Raw genomic sequence first — 20,222 nt, forward strand, 5'->3', positions numbered from 1 at the left:
CAGTAGCGGTCCCCGAGGAGTGCTGATGGAAAACGTGATCCCCTGAAATTCCGTGACTTGTGTCTGTTGCCGCTTACAGCATTGTCCCACGTTGTGGCACGGTGAATTCAGCGCAGGCAGCATGGAGCTGCTTTGGCTTCTGACAGATACCTAATACTCTTTGTACGTATATTCACTCTTGTAGGCTTGGTAGGTCACTTTAACTGTGGAGATTTTTAGCAAGATATGATTTGGTAGGCATTGGCTGTGACTTAGGGAAGTTGTGCTGATTGTGATGTGGTACGGTTCTGTGTTTAAGTTAAAATCTGGTGAAGATTGGACAAAGTACTAACTATCAAAACTGAATGAAGCAGAATTCCTATTCGACTGATTAAGAAAGTTCCTGAAAACTTAGAGGAGGAGGTTATAAAGTATCATGTGTTTGGTTTCTGATGTAAAAGAAGATTGAAGCAAGTCTTTTTTGTGCTATGAACGCAGAGTTGTGGTATGCTATAACCTACGCTTTCTCACTCTTCATGTTATCACTAGCTATTTCTTTCACTTAGCAGTTTGATCAGCAGCCTCAGAGCTTTGCTGAAGTTTCCACGTGTCGCTTTTCACAATTTTCATATAAGCATTTACTATTGCCCTTAATTTTTATTGGAAACCTATGTAACTTACATTCTTTTGGTACTTTTAACTTGAAGGGTTTAGCAGATACAGCTAAAAAGAACTTTGGTGGTGGAAACACTGCTTGGGAAGAGAAGACACTTTCAAAGTATGAGTCCAGGTAAGCTGTCTCGGTACTTGTCCTTCTACAGTTCATGTCCACTGAATTTCACTGTACTGGTGTTTGTCTGAAACTTAGATATTTCATGTTGCAGTTAAAGTTTCGTGGGTCCAAGCCTTAAATGCTTATTGATTAAAATTTACACTGTAAAGATTACAGTAAAGACTGTAGCCCTTATTAATGCCTTTGTCTTGTTTCTGAAAATAACAAAAATTAATACTGTCATTGCTCATAGTAGGGTTTTTTTTCTGTTTACCCATTAAAGTCCTAAAATAATGCTGTTAAATAATGGTCAGTAGTTAACTGATAGTCATTAAAGGTGTGGAGCTCTACAATACTTGTTTTAGAATTAGAGCAGCATCTCCTCCTTAAAGCCATCGCTATTTCAGTGCCAAACAGAAGATTAGCAGAGGTGCAGATTACTGTACTCTTGTGTTTGGTTACTGAACAAAGTGATCTGGTATCTGTCCTTCAAATTTCAAATGCACTTTTTAATCTTAGTTGGAGCATTGAGATGTAAGGGTGGGACTTCTGAACTTCAGTTACTGTGAGCTTCGTGGGCTTGTATCAAATATTAACAATACATGAAATTTATTGTTGTGTTGGGAGAAAAATACTGCACTCAAAATTTGCTGTAAGGTTAAAAATGTATCATACCTAATCTGCAGATGTAATAAATAGATGCAAGCCAAAGGGATTCTTGTGGTCATCTTTCTAGTTTTTTGGGTTGAAGTAATGTTCAGTAGTTCTTTATTCCGATATTTACTTTGGTTTGTAACTAATTCATAAACTGGTGAAGTATCCAAGGCTGAAGTGAAGCTTCTCTGTCACTCCTTAAGTGGTATCAAATGTTTAATTTAAAGTTCTGATTTTCCTTCTCTCCTTGTAGTGAAATTCGTCTTGTAGAGATCACAGAGAATCTATGTGACAGTAGCAACTTTGAGTGTAACAACATGGTAGAAGAGCATGAAGAACTTATAGAGAAATGGTGGTTCAAACTGTAAGTATAAATTTCTTTTGTGGAGATCTTTGTATGGATAAGTTACCTAAGAGGAGGAACTACTAATCTTAAATCTTGCACCTGAACAATAGCGAAATGGGTCATTCTTTGTTATCCTTCAGGAGTTGCTGTTGGGTACAGCTGTGTTCAGGCTGACTTGTGATGGCATGTGCCATTGTACCATGTTCTTTTTTTAATTTCAATTCCAGAAGTGCTGTACCGAAACATACAGCATGGCTACTCAGTTACCAGTGGGGTGTGAGGCAAACTAACAGTGGAAAACTTTGAGGTTTATTGCATTTTTTTGTTCTTTTTTGACATAAAACTGCAAGGGATTCTGGTTCTTGTGGGGGTTTTGTTTGTTTGCCTTTTTTTTTTGTCCCCTGAAATACTATCTTGTGCTCCTGGCAATCAAAAAAATAGTTATTACTAATAAATTTACAAAGTAGATCTCTTGCAGATGGTAGTGTAGCAGCTGACTTTTATAGCTGCGTTCCAAGCTAGCCTGTTATTTCTGTTGTAACTAAGCTTTTCATATACCATTATATAATTAGTGCAAGGATGGTGTTGTCACATTTGAATCTCTTAAGATCTTTTTAAAAATTCCTTAGTTTGTTCTAAGTATTTTTTTACTACTTCAGACTGTCAGCACTCCTAGTCAGCTAGAATTCAATCGGGTCAACTGCCATTATGAAGTTTCATAACGGGACAAGGATTTTTGCTCTTAATGACTGTTTTATTGCTTTATGCTTTTACCTAACTATATAGGATAGTGTATACATTAACATGCCAATCGAAGGGAATAGCAGAGCACAGAATAGACTATTTCAGTTGGAAGGGACCTACAGTGATAATCTAGTCCACTGTCTGACCAATTCAGGGCTGTTGAAAAGTGAAAGCATTTTATTAAGGGCATTGTCCAAATGTCTCTTAAACCCTGACAGGCTTGGGGCATTGACCACCTCTCTGGGAAGCCTGTTCCAGTGTCTGACCACCCTCTTGGTAAAAAAACGCTATTTAACATCCAGTCTAAACCTCCCCTGATGCAGTTTTGAACCATTCGCTCGCGTCCTGTCACTCTACACCAGGGAGAAGAGATCAGCACCTCTCTCTCCACGTCCCCTCCTCAGGAAGCTGTAGAAAGCAGTGAGGTCACCCCTCAGACTCATGCTCTCCAAACTAGACAAGCCCGAAGTCCATAGCCGGTCCTCATAGGACATGCCTTCCAGAGAGGTGAGCTATGCAACCCAGAGTCTTAAATTTGTCTTAAATTTGCAGAACTGAAAGAAACAGATCTCAAACTAGAGAATTTGATGAAGAAGACTTCCTAAACCAAACAAACCCATTCATAAAATACATGAGTTTTTTAAAAGTGTCTGTATTTAATAAACCTTTTGTATGTGATTGATTAACTTTGCTTTCTGTCTGTTAACCTGTGATAACCAAATGTCTTTCGGTTTCTGTGGTAATTTCCAAAGATGGTTTCTTTGCCCCTGAATACCTTAGATCTTTTTTCACAAGCTGTTACATCACATGTGGTACTCAGTACATTATTTTTCAGGGCCTGAGCCTTGGAATCAATATGGTCAGACTTAATAGTTTAGAAAGAGAAACTGTATATGCCTTGGGTGTTGCTGAAGACTTCTGTCAGGCTACAGAATATCTAAATCTTTAATTTCCTAAAGTTTTTGAGACTTCAGCATCAGTGTGGTACTGAGATTTGTGAATTGTCAGAACTGTAATAGTCCTCCTGCTTGCTCATAAAATAATATCTAGCGATTTCATAGTTAATGGGGAGTGTATGCTAGTGCTAGAGTAGGACATAACTAACTCCCTGATACTAAAAGAAATCCTTCTAAAATAATACTTGATTCATACTAAAAGAGAGAAGAAATTTTAACAGGCACCCTATCGTCAGGTTGGCAGTAATTGTCGGGGCTTGTCTTCCTCATAGCTGAGATAAAGACACAGCAGTTACCTTTACGAGGACGACATAAATCAGACCGTTTAAACTATAAATCTTCCCTAAAAATAAGGTGTTAAAACAAATAAAAGGGGGACGGAGGTGGGGCGTGTATGTACCAAGATGAATTCATTTTATTGGTTGCTTTTACTTCACATTTTTTATAAATATAATTATAATATTAAAGTAGAGTAATAGTAGTAGAGTAGTAATAGTATTGTAGTTTGAAAGGTAAATTAATCTGAAGTTGGAGGATTTCTAGAAGTTGGTTTCTGAAATAAGGTGGTCTTCAGAACAGAAAAAAACAGTTTCTAACCTGTCACATGCAATATTGCATTGTGCAGGTTCATTTGTGCAAGCTGGCTTTTAAAGAATCTTCATTCTTTTTTATTGATTAATGAATGTCTTTCATCCACAGAAAGAAGAAGTATCCTGATTTGTTTAAGTGGTTTTGTATAGAAACAATAGAAGTTTGCTGCCCTGCCGGAACTTATGGACCAGATTGCCTTGGTAATTTTTCTTTTGAAAAATACAGTAGCAGATATATTCTTTTTACCTCTTCATTTCAGTCTTCTGTAATATGGACGAATACACGAAGTGCGACAGTTTGCAGGAGACACCAGCTACTGTGTCGTATGTATGTGCCTGGTGCAGCATCCTGCCTGAAGAAAAGTCTTCCAGGCATGAAGTAATGTACCAAGCTATCAAGGGTGCAGATTTCATCCGATCTGGTGCTCACACCCACACCTGACCCATGCTTAAAGGCCTTCTGTGACATCAAGACTGTTTAGGTGGCCTTTCAGAAGCAAGCTCTGTAGACAGCAGTCCTTGACCAATTTCAAGAGTAAAATGGCCAAAATGCTGTTGGGGATTAAATGAAGACATTCACAACTGAGGATCAGTTAAAAAGGCAGTGGGGGAAACTGGACAAAAGTAGGTGGAAGGCAATTGGATACAGGTGAGATCTTCGATGTAAAAGTAATAGAGGAGGTATTTTGGCCCCTGAAGTTTGTGTAATTCGTAAATACCTAAAACCTTGCTCCTTGTTAGAGATCAGCTTTGGCCTCTTACCGTGTTAAAAATTAAGGGCCAGTACCCAGTATTGATCTAAATGATTGCTAGTAGGTTTTTCCAACTGCAATGTGAGCTTTCTCAGAAATCCAGAATAAAGCAAGCTACCATCTTTAGCCAGGAAGCTAGGAAAATAGGTAATGTTCAAAGTCATAGTGTTCACCCAAAACCTAAATTTATACCTGAATTTTCCTGGAGATTGATTTCTTCTTATACTTGAATATATTACTGAGCTTTCTTTCCTGCAAGCCTTTTGGTTGCATTCAAGGGATAAAAATTTGGAAATTAACAGCAGGTTTAGTGTGACTTTTTTTAATTTGCTGGGGTTTTTTGTTTTTTTTTAATTTTACTGTCTGTAAAGAGGGAGGGACTTCAGGTGCTCGTGGCTGAGAATAGGAAGTTAAATTTCCTTTAACATCTGATTTCAAAGTATTTTCTATCCTTTTCAGCTTGTCGTGGTGGATCGGAAAGACCTTGCCATGGAAATGGCCGCTGCGATGGTGACGGTACCCGAGGTGGAGATGGCACATGTAGCTGTAAAAAGGAGTACACAGGAGATTTTTGTTTGGACTGTTCTGATGGTTACTTCAGTACCTTGAGAAATGAGACACATTCTGTTTGTACAGGTAACAAAGTCTTTGACAAATGCTTAGGTCTTTGTCTTCCTTCTTCAGTTTTTATAAACAAAACCAGAAACAATTTAAGCTGATAAATGTAAAAACAAAAATAGTTACAGTTCGGTCATTCAGCTTTAACTGTAAATGACTTGTCAGTTTGGAATTCTAAGGTGTTTTAGGTCAACCTTCCAGACTGCCCTTGATTTTTTTTTTTTTTTTTTAATTATGATTATTTTTTTCCACTGTAATAAATTTAGAAACAGAATTCATCTATGTCATGAGGGAAGCAGGAGGGGGAAGGTCAAGCTTTGCCTGCCCACCTCTTCGCCCTCTATCCTGGTACTGATTAAAATCTTGAGCAGAAAGTGCTCGACAGTAGACTACTTTGAAAGCTAGGTTTTCCTCATGTCTCAGGTAAGTTTAACTGCAGTAGATGCACATGGAAGCAGCTGATCTGTGCTGGAGACTACATAGATTCTGGTTAAGTGTGTGTAAGCAAAGTCAGGTTGTAGGAATAAACTTTTTTCACTTGGTCAGATTTTCTTCTTTTTACATCTTGAATGAGGTTCTGCAGCAACTAAATATTAACCGTGGGGTCCAATAAGATGGTTTTTCAACAGAATCCGTGTTGGTTTTTTTATCTGGCTGTGTAGTAATTCTTCTGTATAATTTATTTTATATTGATACATAACATGCATATGTTATATATTGCTTGTTCTGTATGTAGTAGATATATATAGTATGTATATACAACTGTGTTTCTAGTATGTTCCCTTGTGAAGTTCTTCGAACTAGTATCACTTCACACATTGCTTTCATAGCTGGTTGCAAATGAGGTAGTCTGAGGATTTGTTAGGTAGGAGTGCTGAGTCTAGTATTTAAACTAGTATTTAAATACTAGTATTTTAAAATTCTAGTATTTAAACTGTTGTGCCAACCCTGAGTATCTGAGCAGTTTATTTTCTTGATCTCCTGTTCCCAAATATCTTTGAAATTGGACCTGCCGCTTCTAGTCACTAGAATTTCATGGCACTGTTTTAAATGGTACAGGTGACTGTTTGGGGGGTTTTGCCTTTTTTTTTTCCGGGATAGAGTTGCATTTTTGTAAATGATATCAACATGAAGTCAAGACTTGGGAGGGTCTAGGTACTAAAATATGATGGCTTCCAGTGAACTCTTAATGAGGTTTTCTTTAAGAATTTGTGCACCCAAATTTGTCGTGGACTCTCTCAACAAAGCTCAGTTTGTAGTTTTCCTCTCGCCTCAGCCTGCCACGCTGCCTGTAAAACTTGTACTGGTTCAAGTAACAAGGACTGCCGAGACTGTAAAGAGGGTTGGATTAAAAATGAAGAAGCAGCTTGTGTGGGTGAGTAATGCTTGCTGGACTTGAAACAGGTTTTGTAGCAACACAGGCTAGTGAGATTAGGTGACGTCACACAGAGTTTTATTGTGTTTTATGGAAGTGTTCTGACAGGTTCGATTTCTATAGTTTGTAGTCTCACCCTTCCTAACTTGGTTCACGTTGGAGGAAAGGAGTATTTCCTCCCCGCTGATTGCCTGGTGATCATAGTTGTCTTTACCAAACAGTTCATTGTGTGCCTGTTTAGTGGAATACAGGTAGCAGATACACATACAGAAAGAGGTATTCCCTGTAAGACACGAGGTTTGTGTTTATTTGAATGCTAAACAGGGCCCTGCTCTTGATATTAACTATTTTGTCGACTACTGAACGTTTCCTCTCAGCTTATCTATGTATTTTGTAGCAATTGCACAATTGTCTTCACGTTACTGTTTGTAAATGCGTGTCCCTAATAGAGTTCAAACACTTCACTAAAAGCCAGGCTTACTAAGTTTTCCTCTTACTGGAGAGAAATACCAGAAGACATCAAGCTCAGTGCTTACATTAATCTCTTACCTATTTCTAGCTTAGCATTTCTCTTGGTTTATGAGGAGATACATATGAAACTTAAAGGAAAAACTCAAGTACTAAAAGTACTCCCAATGCAGGAGTGCACTAGGGGGAGAGTAACACATCTTGTTTAACTGGTTGAGTTTGACCAGGTAAAGACCCGTAACATAATGTCTGGAAACAGTATCTTGCAAATTGTGAACACTGCCTCTTACTAAAAGTGCTAGGATTTGAAGTACAGCTGCTGCAGTATCTGCTTAGGCAACTGTGAATGCTCCAAGAGCATTTTCAACATGCTTCAGTATTGTCTTCTGTACAGCTGTTTTTGTTTCAAATAATCATTGCAACTGATCAAGTATAAATTGAGTCATTGGTAGAAATTATGTCTGCGGCGACAAGAATGGGATAGAAAGGCTAATTCAGTCCCCTTGCTGTCTTTGTTTGAATTTTTTAGTTGTGAGTGCTGTTGTGCGCTTTCCTTGAAATCACAAGATGAGCATGTTTTAACTTCCATGTTTTAACTAGGTAGAACTGTATGTTCTAGTATGTTCCCTTGTGAAGTTCTTCGAACTAGTGTCACTTCACACATTGCTTTCATAGCTGGTTGCAAATGAGGTAGTCTGAGGATTTGTTAGGTAGGAGTGCTGAGTCTAGTATTTAAACTAGTTTCAGTCTGAATGGTTCTAACCATAACGTAGCTTTCTCCAGTTTGCTTTCTGTAGAAAACTAAGTGGTCTGTGTGTGCATTTCTGCAATTTTTTAAATACTTAAAAATGTTCCATAGCTCAGTAACATAGGAGTAGAGAAGTCAACAGTGTTCTGGACAAGTTGTCTGTCTGTCTATTCCTTATGCTCTTTGCAAAAAAACATAAATGCGTGCAAAACACTAGCTTGAGTATTACAAGGATGGCAGGTACTGTGGAATTTTTATTTAATCTGAGCTCTTGAATTTTCTGGTAAGTCTGTTATTGTCATCACAGAACATCTTCTGAGAATCAGTTTTGATTTGTTAATGTAAGTTTAAGCTGAACATGAGAGTATATGTTACCGTGTTACTTTTTACATCTAACATGTTGCATGTCTGATTCTGAACTTGTAGCAATTACTCTCAGTGCTGTCAGCTTATAGCTTTTGTGGGGCAGTTCATAGAAGTTTTCAAAGCGTTGTATTCAGGTATTAATCTGACTATGTAATAATCGTGACTACTGGTTTAGGTAACTTGTCACTTTTTATCTTTCAGATTTAGATGAGTGTGCTGCTTCTCCTTGCAAAGATCACCAGTATTGTTTGAACACAGATGGATCTTTCTCATGCAAAGGTTTCTTTTTAATCTGCTGTAGTACTTTATCATCTAGATTCCTAATCTAATGCTAGAGATAATGCTAGAAAGGGTGTAATACCAGGCATTTAATACAGTGTGGGCCAGTCCCAACTGGGCATAGGGAGGGTGATGCTTTAGACCTACCATATGAGGAAGGCAAGAGATTTCTGGTTATTTCAGTTCTGCTCTTGTGAGACCCTACCTGGAGTATTGTGTTCAGCTCTGGGGCCTCCAGCACAAGAAAGCTATGAAGCTGCTCAAATAAGTCCCGAGGAGACCCACAAAGAGATCAGGGGGCTGGAACACCTTTCATGTGAGGACAGGCTGGAAGAGTTGGGGTTGTTTATCCTAGAGAAGAGAATGCTCCAGAGAGACCTTATGGCAGCCTTCCAGTACTTAAAGGGGGCCTACAGGAAAGATGGGGAGGGACTCTTTACTGGGGAGTGTAGTGATAGGATGAGGGGTAATGGTTTCAAACTGAAAGAGTGTAGATTCAGACTAGATATTAGGATAAAGCTTTTCACTGTGAGGGTAGTGAGACACTGGAACAGGTTGCCCAGGGAAGTTGTGGGTGTCTCATCCCTGGAAGTGTTCCAGGCCAGGCTGGATGGGGCTCTGAGCAATCCGGTCTAGTGGAAGGTGTCCCTGCCCATGACAGGGGGATTGGAACTAGATGATCTTCAGAGGTCCCTTCCAACCCAAACCATTCTGAGTCTATGATTTCTTGTGATTTCTTTCTATGATACTATGATTTTGACTGACTTTGAAGGGCTTCTCCTTTAAACCTCAGATACATTAATTTTTATGCTTAACATATTTTATTTATTAATATTTTATTTTAGCATGTGATGTCAGCTGCGTAGGTTGCACAGGTGAAGGTTCTGACAAGTGTAAAACCTGTGCACCTGGATACGTGAAAGAAGATGAGAAATGTACAGGTTGGTGGACTTAGCAGGACATGGTAGAACACGAGTTAGCTCACTCTTGGTTAGCCATGCTGAGGAACTGTTAAGTGTGTTCACGTTTGTCTGCTTCAGTTTCCAAGCTTATCAAAAGGAACCCAGTCATTCTGCTATTAGCACCAAAGACTTCAGGACTTCCTTTATATTACTGAGCTCATATGCATGGCAAGGCTTAAAGGTGAAATGCTGCTACAAAAGGATTTTACAGTGGGTTCGGGAAACAAATACGTGAGTCTCTTGTCAGTTATCTGCCACTCCATTAGAAGTGTGCATCTGCATTCCTTTTGTAACAGAAAGGCAGGAGTGCAGTGTTGACTCCGTCTTTTTTATAATCCAGTAATGTCTGAGTTCAAATTGTATTAATTCCTAGTGAATTATAACTTGTGAAATGATAGTAAAAAGAATGTAATTAGAGTTTCTCTCTGGGGAACAGAAGGTACACACTATCTTAAGCAGCTGTTAACTATGATGATGTAATATTTGCAGGCTCCCTTCCCTTTAGTTGTACTTTAGCGTCAATAGAAAATTACTATGGGAGATCTTCAGTAGGTTAAGATAAATGCCATTGCTAAATTCATTTCCCCACAGAGGGAACTGCAAAACATTAAAAAAACAGTACTGTCTGAATAAATTTGAAACAGTCTAAGTCGTAAAGAACCGCAACAGATTATTTTAACAGAAGTTTAATATGTTGCAGCAGCATTCTGCTCCTCAGTGTTTTTTATATTTGAATATAATTTTGTTCGTATGACTGAGCACAATTAAGTTTTATAACAAAATAACAGCAGAGGACTCTTTCTTTTCCTATCCTATCTTTAGATATAGATGAATGTAGCTTGCCTGAAAAGGTCTGTCTGAAAGAGAATCAAGACTGTGTTAATACTTCAGGAAGTTACAAGTGTGTGTGTTCAAAAGGGTTTGAAGATAAGGACGGAACATGTGTTCAAACTGTAAAACCAGGCAAGTGACTTTTCAATGGCAGATCTTCTTAAACTATGCTAAACTAACAGCGTGCAGGTGTGTTTCTGTCAAAGGGTCTAGTTGCTTGTAAACTCCTCTGTATAATATCTCATCTTCCTGCCCCTGTGATCTATGTTAAGTAGCTTGTGATGCAGGCCACATTCTGGCATGCATGTGTTCTTGCTCAGAGACAGTGATTTTCTTAAACATGCAGTTCTTGATATTTTTTTGCTTCACTCAGAGTTGTGTTTGTAAGTCACTTAAGTATCTGGCTTTATTACGTAAAGTGAACTAGAAAATTACCGCTATCATAAAAAGGAGGTCTTTGTTCTCCCCACTTTTTTCCCTTTATCATTAATTATAATGACTTAAAGGTTCATCTGATAACAAGCGACTTCAACTCAATGAAATCTCAGAAAATTTAGCAGAATTCTCCTTGTGCATGAGCAAGCTGGACTTGTTTATTTTGTGATCACAAAAGTGCCAGAGCTGGTATGAGGGTGAATACGGAGAAGACATCTTTCAGTAGTAGGACTTAAACTATACCTCCAGTCAAGAAATTCAAGTGTAATTTGCTCTAGGATGTATGACACATTATGGGCAGAATTACATTCATTAGTGTTCTGTTACTCTGTATAGGCTTTTTCCCCCCACAATTCCAGAGTGAAAAACAGGATTACTTTACAATAAAGGCTGTAGGAGAATAGGTGAGAGACAGTCAGTTTCATACCTTTATTTTCTTTCTGCTTCTTAGCCTCGACTGCTTCTTCACCTTGTACTAATAAGTTGCAAAGATCTATGTAACGTTGCTACTCGAGGCCATTCAGTTCAGACCTTATACTCTCAGAACCCACTGTTATTAGTCCTTTGAAATCAGTTATGTACTTTTTCTGTGTAGATACTGAGGATATCAGTTGCTATGTTTTTTTAATGTGACCTGACATTTTATGAGAATAAAAGCAAAAGGACATGTTGACAAATTGGCTTAGCTTTTTTCTTAGGTTAATGCTTTTACCAATATAATAAAATTGCTCTGCTTTTTTGAAGGCTGTTTTAACATCTGAACTGAGCAGTTTGCTCTATAGAAATTCATTCTGAATAATACTTGCCTCTTTTTTGTCTTGTATTTCAAATATTAAAATTTTTTCTGACAGGTCATGTGGAAAGGATAAAGTTTGCTGTGAACAGATGAAAACAAAAGCTTAGAATAGAAATAGCTGAGCTGCTTTTTTTCTTCCACTGATGATATCATACCAGTTTATTTTAATTGTTTTGTATGCATCTAGTGGAAAAAAAATATAAGCTTAGACAAGGAGGATGGTGCATGTAGCTTTTCTGATTGGGTTTCTCTTAAAATTTCTAATGTCAAAAATTATATGGTGTAATTAACAATATATTTGTATTCTAACTATGATAATTAATTTCATAGGAGAGGAAGCAGAGAGTGAAACCACTGAGCCTTCACCTACTGGACACGATGACTTATGATCTGCATTCAGAACCAAAAGACATTCCTACCTAAAGTTTTAAATTATTGGACTAAGCCTCTGGTAGCTGACATACTGTGGAAATGGTATAAAATATGCAGGTTGCCATAAAGGGTTTTTTCTTTTTTTTTTTTCCCCAAATGGTGATAAACAGCTCTTTAAGCTGCATTTCTTTTATTATTAAATTCCACTTTTTATATAATTCTTCAAGAACAACACTCTAGATGAGTTAGTATGAAATTTGAATTAACATAGCATTGTACCCAGAAACTGTAAACAATTTGCAGGTATCTCATTCTAGTGCCTACTGAAAACTATCATCATTTGGAAGGACTTGGTTGCACTTCATAATTCAAGAAAAATTTAGACTGAAGTTTGGTGTTTCTTGACATGGGAAATATTTCTGTAACTGAAATACTGCTTTCAGAAATTGTCAAAGGGAATCTCTTTGGGGGGGAAGCGCTGTTCCCTTAAACAAAATAGAATGCCTAATACTGCATTCAATAAAAGTTTATTTTGTTGGAATGTGCCTTAATTTTTTTAGATGTTAACCTTTTTGTTTTGCAATGTCTTTTTCATATAGGTAGTGAAAAAAAGAAAAATAAAAAAAGCGAAAAAACAAACAAAAGAACAACAAGAGGAAAAAAACCCACCAGAACCATGTAATTACTGCATTTCTGTTCAGTGCTGAAATCCAGCACTCAGTTGTGCTGGAATGTATATGGGGTAAAAAAACCAAACAAACAAAAATCCCCAAAACCAAACAAATAAAAAAAACAAAGGGGAAAAACTTCCCTCACACACTTTCCCTAGAGGGAGATTTATGTCACACTTAAAGAACATTCCAACAGTATGTAGGCAGGTCTTTCTTCCAGATACTTGCATTAAGTATGTAAACTAGTTTATACAGTGGTGAAAAGTGCGTTTGGCTAACACCTGCCCTCAGCGTCTCACCATTGTTACATCAGTGCTCTCTAGAACTGAGGGCACGGCTTCCACTACAGTTGACTGCTGCATGTAATAGCTGCCTTTTTCAGAGCAAGCACACGACAATCAATTTGGTTGTCTCTTGTGCCGTTTCAGAGGGAAAGCTAATAAATATAGCATAGACACAGGCTTCCTACATTCCTTTCCTAAGCTTAAAGGCAAGTATAAGGGCTAAAATTGGTATATTCTGCAGGACCGTCACAGCTGTACGTAAGCCAAGGACCATCCAGGTGCAGTAAATCTCTGATGGAAGTGAGTAAAGTTTGGCATACGTTGTGGTGGTGGACACAGCATAAAGAGGGATTACACAGTACAGCTAAAAAGTTTTGGTTTGCCTATGTAGAAGTTACAAACAGTATCCTGAGGTAAGTGGAAATAAAAAGAGTATGAATAGGATCAACCTATTGGTTATTGGAGTATGAATAGGATTGACCCTATTGATTGGGCAGTGAAGTATACTTCTGAAGATTTCTTTGTTCAGACGAAGTCACAGTTCTGTTTGTGACCAGTGCTTGTCAGTTTTGTACGCGCAATAGATACTTAAGTGAATAGTCTACAAAAAGATTCTGTTGGATTCTTATGTTTAAAGCTGTCTAAACTGATCTTGCGTGCTGTAGTTTAAATACCCGACAGTATTAAAGTATCTGTAACAGTTTTCTTTATTTTCCTTCAGCTGTTATTTCTAGATGTTTCTTAATTTGCCAGTCTGAGGATGAAAACTTCAGTGCTTTCTCAGCTGTAATTGCCAGGGATCGTAGAATTGTAGAATACCAAATTGGAAGGGACCTCAAGGATCATCTGGTTCAGCCTCTCTTGGGAAAGGCACAGTTTAGACCAAATGATGCAGCACCCAGGTGGGCTTATATGCCACATAGCTTTCAAGATGTAGGGTGAGGTTTGTATTTAGTAAGTGCTAAATTAAAGGAGGAAAAAGTCGTCAGTTTGGGGAGCACAGGGAGTACAACTCAAGAATCTTTAGGGTTTTTTAGTAGCCAGTTACAGCAGTATTAGGCCCTAAGACCCTTGTAGCGAGTGTAGCTTGTCTTTGTTGCTCAGTCGTTGATACTTAACTCCAAGGTCTTGTATATGATGGTCCAAATGGTTCTTGTTAATAGTAACATGAAATGTCAGTTCTGTTTAGAAACTGCCATCAACTCTTACTCAACAAAATTGTCTTCCCAGTACAAACTCTTCTGTTAATGTGTCAGGCCTGAAATAATGCTTCCTCATATGAAGAAGAGCTTGCTACTCTAAGTTCCCTTCCCCTAAGTTATTTGCAACTCTGGGATATACCTGGTAAGGTTCTTAACTACACTGTGGAAGCATTTACTTTCCTTTTCCTCCCCTCCAAGCTCTGGACAGAAAGCTCTAACTGAGCTGGTCCTAGGTAAGCTCAGCTCTGGGATAAAGTAATGAAAAGCAGACTTCAATAATTTGTTTTTTCTGTGATGATAGAGAAGAGAAACAATTCCTAGGCTGAACTGCAAAAATAATGAGAGAAGTCTGATATAAGCAAACTGTTCAGTTCTGGAGAACAATGTTTTCAACCTTCCATTACCACAGTAGAACCATCAGAGCATCATTCCCTAGGAAACATATGGATGTAGTACATTAGTACTAGGAGTCGCCAATATATTTTTCCTCCCCGCTTCTCTTCCCCCCAATTATTAGCACCTATTGCTCTGCATTAAAGTATTGTAAGTAAACTTGATAAGTAATGTGTCCAGAATTCAAATATTTAGAGCTTTCTCTGAAGGAATATTGACCAAGTTACGTGCTTGATAATTATTTAATGCTATGCTACTGCCTCATGCCTTCTTAATGCTGAGTTTCTAAATTTAGAGTTAGTCCTCTTGCATCCTCATTTTACTACTTCAGACTGTAGCTACTGCTCTGTTCTAGAGGCTGGAACTAAAAATTGTTTTGACAGAATTTACTCTTACACACACACGTTCCCTGCCCCCCACCCCAGCCCTTTAATAGAGTGGGGGTCAGACTCTTGGTTGTTCTGGGATTTGCCCCTCATAACCAGAATGAAGGGGGTGGGGAATCAGGATTTAAACTCATCAGCAGAAACTGGCAATGAAGGTTAAGTGCTTAGTGTTAACCAAACCAGTCGAAGGTACGAATGCTTTCTACTGTATATGTTAACAGCTTAGTGCTAGAAAAGTGAGCTGTTCCTATTAAATTTTTCATTACCTTGTAAGGAGATCTGGTTATCTAGTATGAGACTTTGTACATACAGTTGCCTGGAATTACAGGTCTCATGTCAAACTACATGAATGTTGGCAAATACTTCAGGTAATCCAAGAGATCCAACAAACAACATTTGTTCCTGAAGTGAAATATAGTTAGGGACTTTAGTCATAAATACCAAAGTAAACCTTGAGCTTCTGGAGTCCCACTTGTTATTTTGTAAACTTCATCTTGTGTGTTATCAAACTAAAACCGGTATACCTTTTGCTAGTTTGTCTTCTGCTTCTTTGGGCTTTCTTGACTTAAGAGTAAGCGCTTTTTGCAGAAGGAATTACACAATTCCATACCATCTAGGCACCTTAAAGGAGAAAGTTCTGTGTTATGTTATAGCTGGACTCCACAGAAGGTCCAGGAACACTTTCCTGTAACAATCAAACCTACAGACCTGCATGTTTCAATTAAAACTCTAAACAAGGCCAGGGAAGCAGACTGAAACTGTATGCAGTCTGTACACCACAATCCTCTTGCAGTGTCTAAATGTAGGAATCAAAGTATGTGAATTGTTTTTATCTGAGCACTGAGACATAGTACTGAATTTATTCTTTGGTGTGAATTCCCAGCATGTCTGTTATACACACTGAGTTCTCTGCAAAGTATGATACCATCCACCCACAAACAGAGTAAAAGAAGTCTGTTTTGCAGAATAACTTGATGACTTAGGTAATTCAGGAAGTTGGAGGTCACCTGAAACGGTTCAAATCACTATTTCCTTTCTCAGGTGACATGCCAGACCCTATAGGTTATAGGTCACTGTAAAATATGTGGGGTATATTATATGAACACAGCACTATTTTTCCTCCTGTGGTTGCTGAGGATTGGTCATACATCATCCTAGCATGTATGGCAGAGGTACTCTTCAGTCAGGCAGTTGTCATTGTTAGCTTTAAACTGACATTTGCAAGCTGAAAAAGCGCCAGGAGTTGTAAAAATCACCAAATCACATTTTGAGGGTTAGGCTCTCACTGGGTACAGCACTATGTGTGTATGTTAAGAGTTCTCCCTGACAAACAGGGTGCTCCCTGCCCTTCAAGTTGCTTTCAGACCGTTCTTAATATGGGCACCAGGCTAGACATACAAATAGTTCAGACTTACCTTAACAAGTGAGTAATTGAAAAGAATGCATGGGGAGAAAAGGAGGAAAAAAAAAAAAAAAAGCTTTAAAAACCCCAAGCAGTCTGGAATCATATATAGCAGTAATATAAAAGACAGTTCTCTATAATGGTCCTAGCTGACCTCTCGATACCCCTCTTCTTCCTTCCCTCTGCCTATCAGTCTGCTATGGGTTATTTTCTGAGATTATATTTTATCTGTTCTGAAAGGAAACTTCTGAGGTTATTCAAACCAACAGACTGTGCTTTTTTTCTTTCTTCCTTGCTTAAAATGGAATTTTCCTCACCTTCTCCAGCAATTTCACACCATGTCTAACTTTCTGGTTTCAGTTCCAATGTTGATCCAAATGCGATCTGTGGATAGAGCTCAGATATGTTTGCAGAGATATTGTTTTTACTTGGTTTTCTCTTGGAATTAGATTTTAATGAATGCTGATGTGGTGGTTTTTCTCTTGCACTAGTGTATTAGATTTTCTTCCTTACTTGAAAGTACCTTTGAAATTTATTTCTGCTGCATTAGACCTCTTTTTTGTTGCCTTTTTGTCTTAATTTTCACTTTTTTTTTTTAAACGTATTGAGGTTAACATTTTCCCTTACAGGACTGGAATATTAAATCTTAATTTCTAGTCTACTGATTGTTCTTGTTGCACACATGGCTACATGTAAAGTAGTTGAAGTAACAGGCATGTCTTTGTTACCCCGTCTTTGCTGAATTTTTTGGGGGTGGGGATGAGAGTTGCTGTTAATCCTATTGAATCTAGACCTTTTAAACCAAGATTCTGGAAAGTAGAGGAATCTCCTGGAATAATCTTGTGGGAGGTAAAAGACCTAGACCTGGATTTATTTCTGCTGCTTTCTGAGAGTACTCTAACCACTAGGCTCACTAACAACTGGATGGGTAAGGCTACGTCTGGCCACACACCAAAAGAAAAGCGTGAGCTCATAAAAGTCTGTGTATTCTTTTAGGTGTGTGTGTGGGGGTGGGTTTGGAATTTTTTATTCTGTTTTTTTAGAAAATGAGTATCTGTTATCAATAGTGTATGAATCCCGATTCGTACACTTAAGTTCTGTTGAAGAAATGAAAAGTCAGACAAGTTCTTGTCCTGAGTGGGGGAGGTTTGAAGGTTGGCTAGGAGTACATATATAGCTTGTTCGGCTTTGGCTTTCCAGAATGTCAATGTCAAAGTCTGGCTGAGTTGTTTGATACCCTGCTCACACCTGCTAGGGTGCTGGGCTTCTAGGATGCAGTCTAGAAGTTCAGACTGTGGAGTGTGATTACATGAAATTACTAACTGTTCCACTCTACTCCTGGCATAGTGCAATGTCCTGTACCTTGAGCTAAGCCTGCCCTAGCTTCAGCTTGCTTTGCTGGTATGGTATTATGACCATAGAATCAGAATGCTTTGGGTTGAAAGGGACCTTCAAAGGTCAAGTAGTCCGACACCACCACCACCACCCCCCCACAGTGGGCTGCAGGACCTGATTACACCAACTCTTGATTGTCCATTAAAGTTGAACTCTAAGGAAGGTCATGACCTGTCTCGTAAACATGCCTGAGACCCAGTTAACTCTTTCACACCCCACAGTGGGCTGCAGGACCTGATTACACCAACTCTTGATTGTCCATTAAAGTTGAACTCTAAGGAAGGTCATGACCTGTCTCGTAAACATGCCTGAGACCCAGTTAACTCTTTCACACTTTCACTTCCTACAGCCAGAACTAATTCTGCCACTTGACCAAAACTGAGCTTTGCCACTGCCAAGAACATAAGCCAAGTGAATTTTTGAGATGACAAAATCACAGAAGGACTGAGAGTAGAACATGTCTTCCGAGGCTGTCTAGGCCAACAACCCTGCTCAAAGCACGGTCAGCTAGAGCAGGATCTTGTTGCTCAGGACCACGTTTACTTGGGTTTTGAGTATCTCTGGAATGAAGACTCTATGACCTCTCGTTCTTCATTCCTCAGGATCCTTTTTCTGATCAGTTTGACTTTTCAAAAGAGAATCAAGATGGTTTTGCAATAACATTCTAGCCTCCACAGCACTCGTGGGTGCATCCCATCAGGTCTCATGGGCTTACAGTCTGTCCAGCCTGTTTAAATGTCCCCTAATCTGATTCTCCTTCAAACAGGTCTTCCTTGTTCCAGACGTTTCCACAGGCCTGAGAATCCTGCAGGCAAATATTACCAGTAAAGACCAAAGCAAAGTACCTTGGCCTTTTCTGTGCCCTTTATCACCTGGTCCCCTGCCCATGGCAGTGGGCTCATGTTTCTGTTGTCTTTCATTTGCTGCAGACATGCCTGTAGCAGCCCTTGATGCTCTTCAAATCACTTGCTGGTTCTACTCCAGGTGGACTTTGGCTTTCTCAACCCCATCCCTTCATGCTAAGACAGTGTCTCTATGTTCTTCCTGGGTCGCTTGCCCCTGTTTCCACCTTGTGTGATGCTTTTTATGTCTTCGACTGTAGTCAGGAGCTCCTTGTTCATTCCTGCCAGCTTCTTGCCTCCTGATGCTTAATTTCCCACGCACCAGGATTAGAGAAGGTGGTCACTGAAAATCAGCTAACTCTCCTGGACCCTTTTCCTGTCTAGGACTACGTGCCTTAGTTTCCCTTCCAAGCCAAGCCCTGAACAGGCCCAGGTCTACTTTCCTGACTTCAAGGGTTATGATCCTGCTGTTGCTTTGATGGAAAAATGATATGTGGTTACAATACTTGGTCTGCTGATGAGGTAAAAATAGTGTCTCTCTACTTATGATGCTTTTTTCTTGAATTTCACCATCCTAATTTAGCCTTTGTCAGTAGGGAGGCTGTAGGGTCTTTGGGCTGAGGGTCATAATTTTGATTTGCTGTTGTTAAATAGAGTCACATCCTGATCTTTACCCATTCCCCATTTTGCATCACAGCATTTGGTATGTAGGATCCACATCTACCACTGCATCCACTAGTACAGAAACTCCTTAAGTAGTAGCTGAAGAGTTGTACAAATAGGAGAAATGTTGTACTCGCTGGGCACAGTAAGTCTAAGAGAGGTTAAAAAAAAAAAAGACAAGAAAAAAAGTTGTATTTTATACTAGCTGTAAGACAAATGCTCAAGTTAATCTTATTGTTGGGACAATCATCTTTAAATACGGCTTGGGGCTGCTGTGTCAGTATTTCTAAGCTTATTTAAGAAATTATTATGGACACATCGGTGATAGTGCTTCATGTTTTGCAAATCTGTAATGTCCATGTAGTATAAACTATCATTTTGTTAGATTTTATATACAGTAACATTATAAACTTGGTACTTTTTGTCCCCTTTTTGACAGCTGTTATACCTGGACTAAGCATATTTATCTTTCTTGAGGAAAAAAAGAAAAGGCACCTTAAATTAAATCTGTTCTGCTTTACATGAATTTTTTTCAGTGTCTTCTAGGAATCTAGTCTGGATCCTGTTATTCTTGCTTATTCTGCGTATATATAAGAAGTTATTTCTAATTTTAAAAACCCAAACTTTTTTTCTTTAATACTTCTCAGTTAAAAAAAAAAGTTCGGCTTTTTTTTTTAACTAAAGGAGGAAGAGGAAGGAAGAACACACACTCTAAAAAAAAAAAAATAAGGTGGCCTACCAATTGGGGTTTTTGTATTGCTTTTTTCTAGATAAAAAAGGCTATCCAAAAAAGGGGTGTGCGAATAAATTATTCTGTATTCTAACAGGAGAGATCTTGTGGGTCATCTTATTTTTCCCTTGCCAGTGTGGAATTATTCTCTCTGTGCCGTTTGGAAATGCTGTATCTAATTACAAAATTGCTGAGGTAACATCTTTTCCGT

General features: G+C 38.6%; 1 protein-coding gene across 1 annotated transcript in view; it reads left to right on the forward strand.

The window, feature by feature from the left end:
• The window catches only part of LOC104498124 (cysteine-rich with EGF-like domain protein 2-A), a 12,967-nt gene extending 383 nt beyond the window's left edge, over positions 1-12,584 (forward strand). The window contains exons 2-11 of the mRNA XM_010141467.1: positions 185-189; positions 549-769; positions 1,659-1,769; positions 4,151-4,242; positions 5,253-5,429; positions 6,688-6,786; positions 8,570-8,647; positions 9,493-9,588; positions 10,432-10,572; positions 12,002-12,584. Of these exons, the coding sequence (XP_010139769.1) occupies positions 185-189; positions 549-769; positions 1,659-1,769; positions 4,151-4,242; positions 5,253-5,429; positions 6,688-6,786; positions 8,570-8,647; positions 9,493-9,588; positions 10,432-10,572; positions 12,002-12,060 (1,079 nt within the window). The 3' untranslated portion in view covers positions 12,061-12,584. The remainder of the gene's footprint in view (positions 1-184; positions 190-548; positions 770-1,658; positions 1,770-4,150; positions 4,243-5,252; positions 5,430-6,687; positions 6,787-8,569; positions 8,648-9,492; positions 9,589-10,431; positions 10,573-12,001) is intronic.
• The last annotated feature ends 7,638 nt before the right edge of the window (positions 12,585-20,222 follow it).

This window comes from Buceros rhinoceros, unplaced genomic scaffold, assembly GCF_000710305.1.
Source record: "Buceros rhinoceros silvestris isolate BGI_N320 unplaced genomic scaffold, ASM71030v1 scaffold5198, whole genome shotgun sequence".
NCBI lineage: Eukaryota > Metazoa > Chordata > Aves > Bucerotiformes > Bucerotidae > Buceros > Buceros rhinoceros.